Raw genomic sequence first — 15633 nt, forward strand, 5'->3', positions numbered from 1 at the left:
TAAATACCAAGTCCGGCGCTAGTAAAAGTCCGGCACTTGTCAGTAAAACAAAAAAGCGATTTACTAAGGCAATATGCAAGTAAGCGTACCCGGGCTTTCGTTCACGCCGGCAGATGGTGTTTTGAATTTATGAATTTGTGGGGGTGCTGACACCCCCCCCCTGTAAAGTTGTCTGCGCCGCGTGGCGCACGTGTCTCGCCCCAAGGCTTTATTGCGGTGGTGACCACCGCCGGGCGATATATGGCGTTGTGTTCGCTTTCAGTACCACTGTTGGTAGAGTGGTAGCGCCGGCGGTGGCCCCTGGCGGAAGGCAGGCCTTGGCGGTGGGCGAGTGTTGAGCGAGCCTCTTCTGCGCGTGGCGGCTGCCGCGAACGGTTGTCTGTAGCGTGGCTCCCCGGTGCTCGGCACCGCGGGCTTCGCGCCGGGGTCCCACGTGGTAAGTCAAGCGTTGGCGACGCCGCCTTGGGAATGTGTTAGTGTGTGTTTATCATGTTCATGTGTGTTTATTGTCTCACTGCGTTATGTTGTTTGTATGGTAGCGTGTTAATTGAAATTGGTGTATCATTCGGCAGACAATGTCCTCGTCTAACTTAGTTAATAAATGTATGTATGTTGTGTGCTTTGTACCGACCGCGTCTGCTGTGTCCGTTGACTCCAAGAGCGTGGCGTGGCGATGCGCGCGTTCGCCTCGCCGAGACCCTACACTGGCGCCCAACGTGGGGCTCTTGGAGTATCGGACGACAGTTTTTGCGGTTCGGTACAGGGATTTTGTTAGAGCCGGAGTAGAGTAGGCCTAGGGGGGACTTCTTTGCTAGCGTCGGTGGTGTGCTTTGTTGAGAAGCGAGGAGATTGGTTTTGTAACGTGTTTCAATTTGTCGGCAAGTTGACTTTCTATTTATTTTTTTTGCTCGCAAGTGTTGTTATTTTTTGTTGTTAGTTTTCAAAAACGTTGTTGAATTAGGACGAGAGCCATGCGGTCCGCATCCTGGGGTGAGCAAGGCCTAGAGCACGTGGTTTGTAGGCCAGGCCCGAAGCGAGTGAGTACGGAAGCCTCGTGGGTGGTCCGATTTTCTGTGAATAGCTTCTTCTATCTCTTTGGGCTCAGGGAGCCGGGCGTCGTTGCTGACTTGTATTGCGGCTCGACGCCGAGGCGTCGTGACACCGCCCGGGGCGGTGGACGCCGATCGCTCGGTAAGCTGCTGTGTGCGGCGAGCGATAGGGCCACCTCACAGAGTGGACGTCTCCTCGCGGCTGCCTCTTCTGCGCCTAGGCTGGGTGCTGGGGGGATGCCGGTTGTTGCCGAGCGACTCATTAGGCCTAAGGCTCTACGCAGCCGCCTGTCGCACGTGGCACAACTAGGTGGATCGTGGCGTTGAGGTGTCGCGCTCCGCTTCCCTCACTTTTTTTTCCTTGTGAGCACGAGTTAGGAAAAGTGATTTTTGTTTTATTTTGATGGGCGTCTCGGCTGCCACCGATGTATTAGCTAGCAGTACTGACCACCGTACCACGTGGCTGAAAAGCCTGAAGCTCCCTCCCTAGGCCGCGCTCCATTGTTTCTTTCGAGTTTTGTTTTTTGTTGATGTATTCAACGGGAGGGATGTCATCCACGGCCGGCTGTCCTGCATATCGTCAGCGTCACTGGCCAGGAATGCGGTCGTGAGGTCGGGCGATGGAGATGCCTGGGACCTGCGCAACTGCCTGCAGTCCGGCGCCCTCGCGAGTGCTGGTCGCAACTGGAAGACGTGTCGGTGCTAGCGACGGATCGTCGCGCCGACGGCAACGTTGCTGTCGCGGGGCCGGTACTGAGGTGAAGCCTAGCCGGACAGTGCAGCAGTGTCGACCAGCGGCGGTGTCGTGGTGCAAGGACATTATGGTCGTGCGATATCATTTTTTTGTTAAAGCTTGTGTAGCTAATTTTCGATTTTGGGATATGGTTTGATTTAAGGTTGGGGGAATGTGGGGGTGCTGACACCCCCCCCCCCTGTAAAGTTGTCTGCGCCGCGTGGCGCACGTGTCTCGCCCCAAGGCTTTATGGTGTGATATAAAACCCGATTCCAGTATTGTAGCTATCATGTTACTGAATGAATGACCTGCCTCGGTGACATTCCTCGAAATTGGTAAGTTAGGAAGGGCATGTACATGAGCTTTATGATTAATGAAACGGTATCGAAAAGCAGTTTCAGTATGACCCATGTATTGTACATGACAGATTGGGCATTCTAGCAAATATACAACATTTGCAGCATTACAAGTGAAACTGCCCTTAATTTTGAACTTGAATTTTGTTGCAGTACTGGCTGCCAGTGTTGTTGTGGTCATGTGTGCACACTTTACAGCGGGGCTTTTTACAAGGACGGCAACCAAGCGCCTGGACGTTATTGCTCTGTCTGGTTTTAGAGGAAGTTAATAAATCTCGCAAATTTTTGCCTCGTCTGTACACAACACGTAGTGGTTTTGGAAACGCTTTTGCAAGGCGTTCGCTCTGCTTAAGTATGTTGTGGTGTTTACGGAAAATAGATGCGACGTTAGGTGCCGATGCGTTGTGGGTTAAAACCAGGTTAAACTGTGAAGGACTTTTAGGATTTTTCTTGGGGATGCAGAGTGCTGTACGGTCTTGTGCGTCGGCACGCCTTACTGCGTCATCAACTAACTTGGGTGGATATTTCTGTTTAAGAAGTGCAGTGCGTAGCTGTTTACAGTTTTTATCAAAGTCAGATTGCTCAGAGCGAATTCGCTTAAAGCGCAAGCCTGCCTGTAAGGTATGCTGGATTTGCAGTGCCTTTTGTGGCTGCTTTGAAAGTGTAAATACCTCTGTCTGTCAGTGGCATATATATATATATATATATATATATATATATTTATATATATATATATATATATATATATATATATATATATATATATATATATATATATATATATATATATATATATATATATATATATATATATATATATATATATATATATATATATATATATATATATATATCCTTTCATATCAAGTGCAACCGGTATACTTTAGACCATCTTCGATATAGTTGAAAAAGTTTGTGGAGGTATACGTGAGTGTGTGTAGTAGTTATTCACGCATTCAAATTTGCAAACAATTTTTGTGTGACCTAGAGGGTACCTGAAACATTCGGTGGTTCGGTTCGGACTGTCACGGTGGATGGACGTGTTTTTGAGCGCTCCCGATTGACTGCGCAGATCAGTGGTTTTGCAAGTTTTGAGCTTGTCTTTATAATTATAAGGCAGTAGTTAAAATTCCTGTAGCCCTTATTTTATTGTACGGCTTTTTCAGGGGTCAGTCACCAGGTATTTATTAGTTTGTGCGTGTGTGTTTGCTTTTTTTTATTTTTCTTTGCCACCCCGTGGGGGAGGTGCACGTACGTTGAGCACACAAATTTGTGTAGTAGAGTTTAGACTTTCTCTTTTTCGTAGAGCAGGGCTCGAGTTTGCAATTAACGAGTGAGACAAGTCATAGGGGCAATTGGTGTCAGAAAGACATGGTTAAAAAGACTGTAAAGTGTTCAGGATGTGGGGTGGCTCGGAAAGTAAACCCAAATGTAGAAGCGGATGGAGAAGAGGTTGACGTGAAGTGTAGGCAATGTGAGGTCAAGGGAAAAAAATGGAGAAAGTGATGGTTGCCCAGGCTGACCTGCTGATGAGAATCACTGAGCTCGAGACTGCGTTAGCGACAGATTGATTGATTCGTGGGGTTTAACGTCCCAAAACCACCATTTGATTATGAGAGACGCCGTAGTGGAGGGCTCGGAAATTTTGACCACCTGGGGTTCTTTACGTGCACCCAAATCTGAGTACACGGGCCTACAACATTTCCGCCTCCATCGGAAATGCAGCCGCCGCAGCCGGGAATCGAACCCGCGACCTGCGGGTCAGCAGCCGAGTACCTTAGCCACTAGACCACCGCGGCGGGGCTGCGTTAGCGACAGAGCAAGAGAAAACGAGGGCTATGGGAGAAAGGCTGAAGTCCGCCGAGGAAGCACTAGCCAAGGTGAAAAGAGGAGTGGCCTACGGAGAGAACAGTAGGGAACCGGCAACCAGAACGGCGGAGAAGAAAGAGCAAGCAAGTTTGGAAAAAACAGGTTCAGCTGGTTCAATTGCCGCAAGGCCCAGCTTCAGCGAAGTAGTGGTGGGGCTGGGGGGGGGGGGGGACAAAGCAGTTGGTGGCACAGGTGCAGTAACCCCCAGGTGCAGGACGCTCAAGCGGAGAAGTCCCAGCATGTGATAATCGCCGGGGACTCGAATTTAGATCGATGCACAGAAGCCATCAAACAGAGGGCAAGAGGTAACAAGAGGGTGTCAGTAGGGGCGTTCCCAGGACGCATGCTGGAAGCAGTCATGAGGCAAGCGAGCACAAAACTCAAAACTACAGCTGATAGACGAAACCTCGTGATAATTTCAGGTGGTTTAAACGATGTCTTTAATAAGGATACCGCAGGACTAGCAACCACACTGGTGAAAGGCGTGAATGACATGCGCGCCACTTCTCCTCAGGTACAGGTAGTGATATGCACGATACCAGAGGTACCGGTGCGTGATAGCAACCTGCAAAGAGCGGTTGTTAACGCAAACCAAGAGACATGGCGGATGAGTCGAGAGAAAGGCTTTGAGGTGGTGGAAATAAACAGAGAGGTGCATAGGTGGGGTAGTTTTCAATAAGACAGAATTCACTTCGATGGGCGTCTAAGTCATTAGGTGGGTTGGCGATTTGCAGGTTTTTTGAGGGGCCAAGCGGGCCCTTCGGGGTGCAGGATAGCTAGTAACAAGGAAAACAATCAGGGAGACTCTTTGACAGGTGGTATGGACAGATACGATTCCAAAGTGGCACCAGTATTTAAGATAGGTAGAGTGCGGGGCAGAAATAGACGTAGCCACGAGCGCCGAGCCAATTCAGACATAGGGTTTATAACATGCAGGGTGGTAGGAACAGGCTGAAGTGGGAAGAGATAGAAGAACAGCTTATGGAGGAGAGGCTGATGGTATGCAGTTTTGTAGAAACACATCTCAGGGACTAGGACAACCTCCTAACAATCCGGACTACGCGTGGGAATATTGTAATAGAACAGAAGGCAGCAGAAAGGGGGAGGGGGTATCGGGGCATTCATTCATAAAAGTACAGATTCGCAAAGGGTCAAGCAAGAGTGCAAGGAACATTTATGGCTAAAAGGGAAAGGGGCAGGTCAAATGACACTCCTTGGTTTCGTGTGCTTGTGGACGGGAGCAAAGGCCAGAGAGGAAAACCGGGCAATGGTAGAGTGTATATCAAATGACATTCAGGAGTTGAGATGAGAGTGCGAGATAATTATACTAGGAGATATGAATGCGCACATAGAAGATATATATGGGTATACCAACCCGATAGGCAAAATGATCATGGATATGTGTGAAAGGCTTGATTTGATCATTTGCAACAGTACCTAGAAGTGTGAAGGGCAAATAACATGGGCGGTAGGAAGGCTGCAGTCGACGATAGATTACGCACTGATGTCACATAGGATGTATGATAAGCTCAGGGGAATGCACATAAATGAAGGTGGCTCCAGAAGTCTGGGTAGTGATCACAAACGTATCGAGCTAAGTTTTGGAAGAGCAGTGAAAGTGGGAAGGAGATAAAATGAGCAACTACAGCAAAATGTTTATTCAGAAAGGCAAATGGAAATAGCCACTAAACAAATTGAGAAAGTAATCACGGAGGATATTAAGACAGTGTGGACATACACTTTCACTTTCACTTTCACTTTTATTTCCTTAAAGACCCCCTGTAGGGGTATTACATAAGGGGTGGTGCATAACAAAAAGAGAACTATACAACGGTGTTATTAATGGCTTCTGCAAACATAGATGGGTTAGTGATGGCACAGATGGCGTGAGGAAGGCCATTCCAGTCTTTTGCTGCTCTTACGAAAAAGGAGGCTTGGAATACAGTGGTCCGGGTACGTGGTAATGCGACTTGTAACGGATGACCAGTGCGATGGGATATGTGCGGAGGGGGCGTGATGTACGGTGGATGATTCAGTGAACTGAAATAAAACATATGAAAAAGAGAGAGGGTGGCACACCGTCGGCGTGAAGCAAGGGTTTCTAGACCTGATTCCGCCTTTAGAGATGAGATGCTGATATCGTACGAATATGCAGAATGAATGAACCTGGTAGCCCGATTTTGAAGTGATTCGAGTTCACTTATGATGTATGATTGATGAGGGCTCCAGATGGAAGATGCATACTCGAGTTTGGACCTGATAAATGATTTGTATGCAAGCGTCTTGACGTGAGGCGGAGTATGGCGTAAGTGTCGTCTGAGAAACCCGAGTGATTTATTAGCAGACGAGATGATGTTAGTAGTGTGATGACGCCAAGACAGGTCATGAGCCAAGGTGATGCCGAGGTATTTGAATGATTGAACTGATTGTATGGGAACATTAGTGATGGAATAGGTAAACTCAAAAGGGTTACGGTGGCGAGAAAAAGAAACAAGCTTACATTTATTAGGATTTAAGTTCATTAACCAACGATCACACCATGTTTGTATGTTGTTAAGATCATGCTGAATTAGTGTTTGGTCATGAATGTTGGTTACTGATCGGTAGATTACGCAGTCATCGGCAAACATACGAAAGTTACATGATACATGCAATGGTAGGTCGTTAATGTAAATTAAAAAGAGTAGAGGCCCTAAGACAGACCCTTGCGGGACACCTGAGGTTACAGGTAGTCGGTTAGATGAGTGATTATTAACAAACACAAATTGGGAACGATTAGTCAGGAAAGATGTTATCCATGCAAGTACATTAGGATCTAGATTTAACAGAGATAATTTAAGAATTAGGCGTTTGTGAGGGACAGTGTCAAATGCTTTGGCGAAATCCAGGAAAAGAGCATCGGTCTGAATGTTGCAGTCAAGGTTAGAATGTAAGTCGTGAATGAAAAAGGCCAGCTGCGTTTCACAAGAATATCCCCTTCGGAACCCGTGTTGAGAAGGATGAAAAAAGTGCATTGAGTCCAAGAAGTTGATGATATGGGAGTAGATGACATGTTCCATGATTTTGCAGGGGATACTTGTTAAGGATATGGGACGGTAATTTAGTGGAGAATCTCTGTTACCTGATTTGTAGACTGGAATGACCTTGCCTACTTTCCAGTCTGCTGGCAGAATGCTTGATGATAATGACTGCGAAAATAACAATGTAAGGTATGCGGCACACACATGTTTAACATTTATGAGAAGTTTTGAATTAATGTCATCCACACCTGCAGAAGAAGAAAGCTTAATCTTTTCTATAATCGAAATGATGCCGTCCGTAGAAAATGCAATCGGGGGCATAGACTCGGTGCTGCGCGCAGGTGAAGAAAAATCGGGAACTGAACTCTCATTCGTAAAAACAGAGAAAAAGGCCTCGTTAAAAAGGTTCGCGCATTCATTGTTGTCGACTATATCGCCATGCGCATTTGAAAGACTAGTGGTGCGCATCTCCTGAGGGTTTATCACCTCCCAGAATTTGCGAGGGTTGGTTGCAAGCATTTTGGGCAGCTCTTCATGAAAGAACACGTGCTTGGCGTTTCGAATGGTTCTAAGATAATCATCTTCCGCGGCGTAATATTTTTCCCATAAGGACAGAAGTTTAGACTGTTTGGCTGATCGGAAGAGGCGTTTTTTCTTGTTTCTTAGTTTGTGAAGTGTACTTGAAAACCATGGCTTGTTTCGGTTTGCGGTAAACGTTATTTTTGGGATAAATTTCTCGACAAGAGTGGCTAACTTATCTCTAAATATAATCCAATTCTCATCCACAGAGCGTGTATGGCTTATTCTCTCGAAATCAGGAAGAAAAGATATCAATTCATTATTGATGGCACTATAATTGCCCTTGTCGTAAAGACGGATTGTTTTGGTGACAAGATCGCGTTTTACAGGTCGAAACGCAAAGGCCGCATGGATTACCTTGTGGTCACTGACGGCACGCAGATATGTAATTGATGATAAGCTCTCTTGATGACTAGTTAGTATTAGATCTAAGATGCTGGAATTGCTCTCTGTAACGCGCGTTGGTTGGGATACAAGTTGGGTTAGATTGCAATTCAGGCAGAAATCTATGAAGTCCCTTGCGGGCTCACTGCCCACAGCTGACGGGACGCTACTACTCCAATCTATTTGAGGGAAATTAAAATCGCCGAAAAGCAGTATCTCTGCTTGCGGATACTGTTTCCCAAGGTCACTCAGGTTGTTGTTGAGCTTATATGCGAAATCTGGGTCACTGTTCGGGGGCCTATAACAAACGCCTACAAGGACAGTATGAGGGCGAGCACGGCAAACGACCCAAAGAATTTCAAGTTCAGGAGAGTTGGTCCTGGCCACCGAGCACGATAACTGTTGATGCACAGCCATCAGAACCCCGCCTCCACGTGCGCCTGTACGGTCCTTACGATAAAGTTGAAATCCAGGTAGGTGATCTAGCACTTCTGCATCGGTTATATCATTTGTCAGCCAAGACTCGGTTATCACCAATACGTTACTGCTTGATGACAAAACAAGCTCAGAAAAAGTTATGCGTTTCGGAAAAAAACTGCGCGCGTTAGCAAAGACTACCGAAAGTGACAGGCCAGATTGAGGTGTGGGGGTGTGCCCGGCAGATTTGCGCCGAGGAAATTGCTACGACGCTTCCCTTACAGTTTGCGATTGCTCATCGTAGACGTAGCGCTTGTGACCCATTAGCAGTGTCTTGTACGTGATGGAAAAAGGCAGCGACTTGGTTTTAGCAAAGGCAATCAATTGCCGACGGACATTTTGCACACGACGTGAAAAATCTTCACCAACACTAAAAGTGGTTCCTTTAAATTTCCGTCCATTAGAAAGAATCTCTCCTTTTGTTTTATGGAATGCGAATTTAACTATTATGGGGCGATGGTGGTTAGTACCCTTGCGGCGACCCAGACGATGCGCGCGCTCAATTTCCTTCGGATCGATGGAAATACCTAGACGATCACGGCAGTGCTTGATGACAAGTTGTTCAACTTGGACAAGTGCTTCCGATCCAGTTGATTCAGGAAGGCCATAAAATATGAGGTTATTGCGCCGAGAATGATTCTCGGCTTCATCCACGCGCGCTTCAAGCTTGCGCAGAAGGTCACTCGCGCGAGCGGTGTCTCTTCTGAGCGCTTCCACATCAGTACGTAAGGAAATAATATTTTGACAGTGCCCTTCCAGATCAGTCATGCGTCTACTGAGATCTGCTATAGATTTATCTGTTGATAGCAAATGGGACTTAAGGTCCTGTACCTGACTGATTAATTCCGTCTGACCGGCAGACAATTTCTGCAGTTCAGTTAGTACAGCATTAGAAGCAGGACCCGGATTGCTTTCAATATCGCCCGACATCATCAACAAGGCACGAATAACACGAGAACACTCAAGTGCAACAAGAACGCAGCAGTGTGGGCTCGGCAGCTGAAACAGCAGGTAATTACTAGACTTCTTAGCGAGAAGACTGTAAGTTTTACTAACCTGCATGACAAGAGTGAAAGGATTAGCGGTCTGCGTTGGTGCACAGCCGCCGAGCCCACACAGCGCCGCCGGCAAAGGCCGCTCTTTTGTAGTCGACACAGGCATCGATGCCGATGCTGATAGCGTCGACCAGGTTTTGTCGAGGACCATGTAGCTGACCGGTGGCGCCGGAAGGGATCCAGATCTGTTGCGTGAGGTGAAATCCAGTGGTTCCAAGTACGTTGCGGTTGATAAGCTTGTGTCGAAGACCAAGAGGGCGTGACAGGTAAGCGTGCCACTTTCGCTGGAACGATGTTGATACTGCAACGGTGTGGTCAAGGAAGCTGGCAGGAAAACGGAAAGCAGTATGCGCAGGAATGCGCACTGAAACACCTGCATGACAAGAGTGAAAGGATTAGCGGTCTGCGTTGGTGCACAGCCGCCGAGCCCACACAGCGCCGCCGGCAAAGGCCGCTCTTTTGTAGTCGACACAGGCATCGATGCCGATGCTGATAGCGTCGACCAGGTTTTGTCGAGGACCATGTAGCTGACCGGTGGCGCCGGAAGGGATCCAGATCTGTTGCGTGAGGTGAAATCCAGTGGTTCCAAGTACGTTGCGGTTGATAAGCTTGTGTCGAAGACCAAGAGGGCGTGACAGGTAAGCGTGCCACTTTCGCTTATACACGAATCTAATTAGACTGTTTGAGCTAGAGCTTGCTGAGGCACGTGACAAGTCACCCCGGAAAACAAGACACAAACCCAAAAGTTGGTGGGATGAGGAAGTTAAGAGAGCCATAGCAACACTTTAGGAAGCCTCTAGGGAACACAGACATGGTAAGCAGTGGGGTGAACCGACAGATGATGTTGACAGAAATCAGGAAAACTTTGTAAGCTGTAAAAGGGATGCATCCCTTCTGATCAATGAAAAGGTTAGAAGAAAGGGAGCTCAGTGGCTAGCAGAAGTACATAAAAAATATAGATAGGCAGCTGCGAAATTTCGGAACCAGCTAAACTCTCTAAGAAACGAAACGAGCCAACGCCACAGGTTTATAACTGCAGCTCAAGGTGCTAGGCTAGAAGGGGACGAAGCTATTGAATATATAGGAACAAGGGTTACAGAAAAACTTCAACAAATAAGTACTTTATGCACCACAATAGACAAGGATGAATCAAGCGGCACAATGGCTCCATTTGCACACCGGAAGTGGGAAAGGGCTGAGAAAAGAGTTCCTAGTAGTACATCAACAGGCCCAGATGGCATTCCAATTATGCTGGTAAAGACATTAGGTCCGAAGTCTAAGCAGACTTTGAGAGAGGCTGTTAGCAAAATAATAATCGATGATGAAGTTCCTGATAGATGGAAACTTAGCAGGATGAGCATAATCTATAAAGGAAAAGGGACAAAGCTGACACAAACAACTACCGTCCTAAAACAGTGACATCAGTGGTATACAGGCTGGCGATACAAATTACAAAGGAAAGACTGCAGGCATGGATAGAGGATGAGGAGGTACTGGGGTAACTGCAAAATGGGTTTCGAAAACACAGGAGGTTGGAAGACAATCTCTTCTCACTGACGCAGTGCATCGAAATAACAGAAAAGGAACACAGGTCCCTAGGGCTAGCATTTTTAGATATCAAAAGAGCGTACGATGGCGTATTTCATGAGGAATACTGGACCATACTAGGCGTGGGAGATGTAGTCACTAATCTTTTAAAGGATATCTATAAAGGTAACAAGGTAGTTATAAAAAGGAAAAAACAGGCATGCAAACCTGCAGAGATAAAAAGGGGACTTATGCAGCGGTGTCCCCTGTCACCCTTATTATTCATGGTGTATCTACAAGGATTAGAGGCCAAATTAGATGGAAGTGGACTGGGCTTCAACCTCTGTTTCGTCAAACAAGGAAAACTCATTGAACGGGCATTACCAGCATTGATGTACGCAGATGATATAGTGCTAGTGACCGACGACAAGGAAGATTTCCAGAGATTGGTAGACATCTGCGGTAATGAGGGAGATAGGTTAAATTTCAGATTCAGTAAGTAAAAATCAGCAGTCATGATTTTTAATGACAATGAGGTAGTGAGCTTAGAATACAGGAGGTCACGCTAGAGATAACACATAAATACAAATATCTGGGCGTATGGATAAGCAAGGGGACCAAGTACCTAAGGGAACACAAAATATGCGTGACGAATAAAGGTAACAGAAATGCAGCAGTGATGAAAAATAAAGCACTGTGGAATTACAATAGGTATGATGTTGTGAGAGGAATATGGAAAAGGGTCATGGTTCCTGGGCTGACGTTTGGCAATGCGGTCATGTGCATGAGATTTGAAGCTCAAGCAAGATTAGAAATTAAGCAACGTGGAATAGGTAGGCTTGCTTTAGGAGCTCACGGGAATACACCAAATCAGAGAGTACAAGGTGATATGGAATGGACATTATTTGAGGACAGGGAAGCTAGCAGCAAGATAAAATTTGAGAGGCGATTGAGAGAAATGGGGGAGGAGCGTTGGGCCTGGAAGGTTTTCAGCTACTTGTATATGAAGAATGTCGACACAAAATGAAAGAAGCGAACCAGCAAATTGACTGGTAAATACTTGGAAAACAGCAGGTGGCCAAACCAAAAAGAACTATCGGTTAAGAAGAAAGTGAAGGCAACGGAGACATGTGGCGAATTGGCATGATTAAGAAGTCCGCACTAGAGATCTATTGAACTTTTAAGCAGAAAGTTGCCAAGGAAAGGATCTATCATAATACTCGGGGTAGTTTTCTACTCTTTGAGGCTAGGACAGGTATATTGCGAACCAAGACATATCGGGCCAAATACGAAGGGGTAGACACAGTATGCAGTGCGTGTAGAGAGGAAGAAGAAACCGCCGAACACTTGATAATGTTCTGTAAAGCTTCACCCTGTAGTTCAGGTTGATGGCGCAGAGTTTTTCAAAGCACTGGGGTTTAGGTACAGGCAGGGCAAAATAGGCTTTAAGCGGGTAGAATTAACTAGAAGAAGGTTATCTGATTTGTGCCTAAAGTCAAGGTACGAGTGAAAATTAAACACTTCACTGCCAAGTACGAATTCTCAACCTCACTATTTAAAGAAAAAATATAAATCTAGTTTTTGGTTCATTAAGTATTATGGCTTGGTGACGCTAGCCACCGCCCGATCTAAAGGGTACAGCCATATCCATCCATCCATCCAACCAACCAAAGGGAACCTGTATCACGATAAATAATTTAAATGTGGTGGCAGCCAAGCCAAAGTGCCAAGCAGCACCACCCTCCGCTGGTCTCCAGGACCTCCAGGGAAACCGAATAAAAGGAGTCTTTGTTTGGGATCCATGCCACGCGGTCGTGTTTGCGCCTTGGACGCGTACACGTGTCTTAACAGTGGTGACCCTGACGAGGCTTATCGCCTTCTTCAAGCCATCGACGCCATGAAGACTTCCCCTGACGCACCGGCAATACTGCACCATCGACATCAGGCTCCTGCGTACTAGACAGTAGACCCGCAGCTTTGGTTCTTGCAGGTGCTGATCCAATTCACAGCTCGTCGAATCACCGCCGAGCTGGCAAGGTACCACTACGTGGTCGCTAGCCTCCCACAGGCAATAGCGAGCGAAATAGGTGAACTCCTGCTCGCTCTTCCTGCAAAGGACGCGTACAGAACGCTCAAACAGCTGCTCATCAGCCGCCTCACGCCGTCGGAGCCACAGTTACTGCATCAGCTACTGCACGACACTGAGCTTGGGAAGCAGACGCCCAGCCAATTATGGCGCCACATGAGGCAGCTGTTGCATACGGCCGGCGTGGGTCAGACAAAAGCGGGTCCGACATTCCAGCGGTTCATGGACGGTGCTCGACGGGGCCTCAACTGCTGCAGTGATTATCTTGATGACTTAGTAGTCGCCAGCAGCACTCTGGAATAACACGTGATTCATCAGCATATCGTTTTCCAGCGCTTATTGCAGCATGGCGTGGTCATCAACTTGTTCAAATGCGAGATTTGTGTGTGACAGCGGTTGTTTCTTGGACAAGTCATCTCCACCTCAGGAGTTCTTCCTCAACTCAACAAGGCTGAAGCCGTGCAAGCATTTCCACAGCCGACCGCCGAATGCCAGATTCGGGAATTCCTAGGTTTGGCAAACTTCTACCACCGTTTCAGTCTGCGATGTGCCGAGATCAATCAACCGCTTCACGAACTGCTGGTCACATTGTGGAATGGCTCAGGCACTCTCTCCTAGTCTCAAGAAGCAATGAAAGCTTTCTCTGAGGTCAAGGACACCTTGGCAAACGCCCCACTGCTTCAATACCCCAGGTTTGGGGTCCCGCAGATCATAATGGTGGATGCCTGCGATACAGCCATTGGGTTTGTATTACAGCAGCTCATTGGGGTAGTATGGCGCCCGATTTTCTTCTTTTCGGGAAGCTAAGCCAGCGAGCGCCGATACAGCACCCGTTGGACAGAACTGCTGACCTTGTACTCTGTCATGCGACGTTTTAGCCATTTCCAGGAAGGTATAGAGTTTTTCGTCTTCACTGACCACAAGGCGCTTACTTATGCACTGGGTTCGCTAAGCTCCGACAGTGGAACACACACAGCACGTGAGCGGCGCCAAATGTCTTATATGTCAAGTTCACGACTGATATTCGCCACGTCAAAGGCAGTGACAACATGAAGTCCCTTCTGACAGCAAGGTAGCGGACGCCCTTTCACAGAATCCTTCGAACGCCGTTATGCCCAAACTACAGGTTTATTTTCCAAACAACCACTCAAAGTGAGGGTGATCAACTGAAACACGTGTTTACCACGACCATTGCCCTTAATCTTGAGTGAATCCGAGTTCCTCGATCAGAGGACAGAGTTCGCTGCGACTCCAGCGTCAGTAGAACTCGCCCGTTAGTGTCCACGAGCCTCCATTACCAGATGTTCGAGTCTTTGCACAGATTGTCTCATCCAGGGATTAGAGCCACCCAAAGACTGCTGACTGCAAGCATTGTCTGGCCGGGCGTACATCAGGACGTCCGACGCTGGGAACATGAATGTGTGGCTTATCAGTGCCCAAAGATACAACGCCATACTTCGACAGCCCTGGGAACACTCCTCACTCCGGATTACCACTTTGATCTTGTCCACCTGGACATCATTGGCACGCAGCCACCCTGCCAAGGAAAGACTTACATGCTGACCTGTTTCGACAGGTTCACCCGCGGGCGAAGGCCATTCCTATCGCGGACATCACTGCCGAGATGGTTGCGAGTGCTTTCCTGTACTACTGGGTAGACCATTTCGGGGCGCCCTTCACGATAACAACAGACCGCAGCTGGCAATACAAATCGGCTCTTTCCATTGTCACCAGTCATCTCATGGGCATCTCAGGCATACGCACGATGGCTTACCACCCATGAGCAATGGCATGATGGAACACTTACACCACCAGCTGAAGGCTTCCCTAACACTAACCGAGGAACACAACTTGGTGGAAGGTCCTCACATTCGTCCTTTTGGATATGAAGTCCACCTTGAAAAAGGACATTGGCTGCAGCGTTGCTGAGCTGGCCTAGAGCACGACACTGAGGCTGCCAGGAGAGCTCTTTGCATGCGGCTCAGAGGAGGCCTCCATAGGGAGTTCATGCGTGCGCGTCTCCATATTTTAGGGTGGTGTCAGCCTTTGAACCCCCCCCCCTTGCCGCCGCCTGCTAAGACAATGTTGCTGGCCCTGGTTTCCATGGCAACAAGCGCCATGTTGCTTCTCGTGGCCCGGTGTTCCTGCTCGCCGGCCGCACTGCACTAGCTGCATGTTGGCGCGGTTGTGCTAGCTGTGCGATGAGCTGCGTTTGACTACACCTTAGACCTAGCTTCCGCTACGACAGCATCCTCGCGCTAAGCGTACCTACAAGAACCTTGGAGCGTAAATACCAGGGTGCTGCGTGCCGCAATGCAAAACCATCTGGAGACTGTCCTGCTTCTCGACTTGCTCTAGCCAACAGAAACAGTGGAGTATACAAGCGAAGCAAGATTGACTGGAGCCGACAACTTCTCTCCATGTTTTGAGGTGAGTACCCGTTGTATTGCGAGTAAATTGAGTCATCACCATGATCATCATCGGTCTCACTATGTCCA

The 15633-nt window shown here is 47.6% G+C and overlaps 1 protein-coding gene across 1 annotated transcript; it reads right to left on the bottom strand.

The window, feature by feature from the left end:
- Nucleotides 1-5849: 5849 nt before the first annotated feature.
- Nucleotides 5850-10174, bottom strand: LOC119165570 (uncharacterized). Its single transcript, XM_075896032.1, has one exon. The coding sequence runs from the start codon at nt 10043-10045 to the stop codon at nt 8672-8674; it is 1374 nt and encodes a 457-aa protein (XP_075752147.1). The 5' UTR covers nt 10046-10174; the 3' UTR covers nt 5850-8671.
- Between the last annotated feature and the right edge of the window lie 5459 nt (nt 10175-15633).

The sequence above is a fragment of the Rhipicephalus microplus genome, chromosome 5, assembly GCF_043290135.1.
Source record: "Rhipicephalus microplus isolate Deutch F79 chromosome 5, USDA_Rmic, whole genome shotgun sequence".
Classification (NCBI taxonomy): domain Eukaryota; kingdom Metazoa; phylum Arthropoda; class Arachnida; order Ixodida; family Ixodidae; genus Rhipicephalus; species Rhipicephalus microplus.

Bases quoted from the DNA above. Each gene is read 5' to 3' on its own strand.
- LOC119165570 (XM_075896032.1), bottom strand. From the start codon at position 10,045: ATGGTCCTCGACAAAACCTGGTCGACGCTATCAGCATCGGCATCGATG.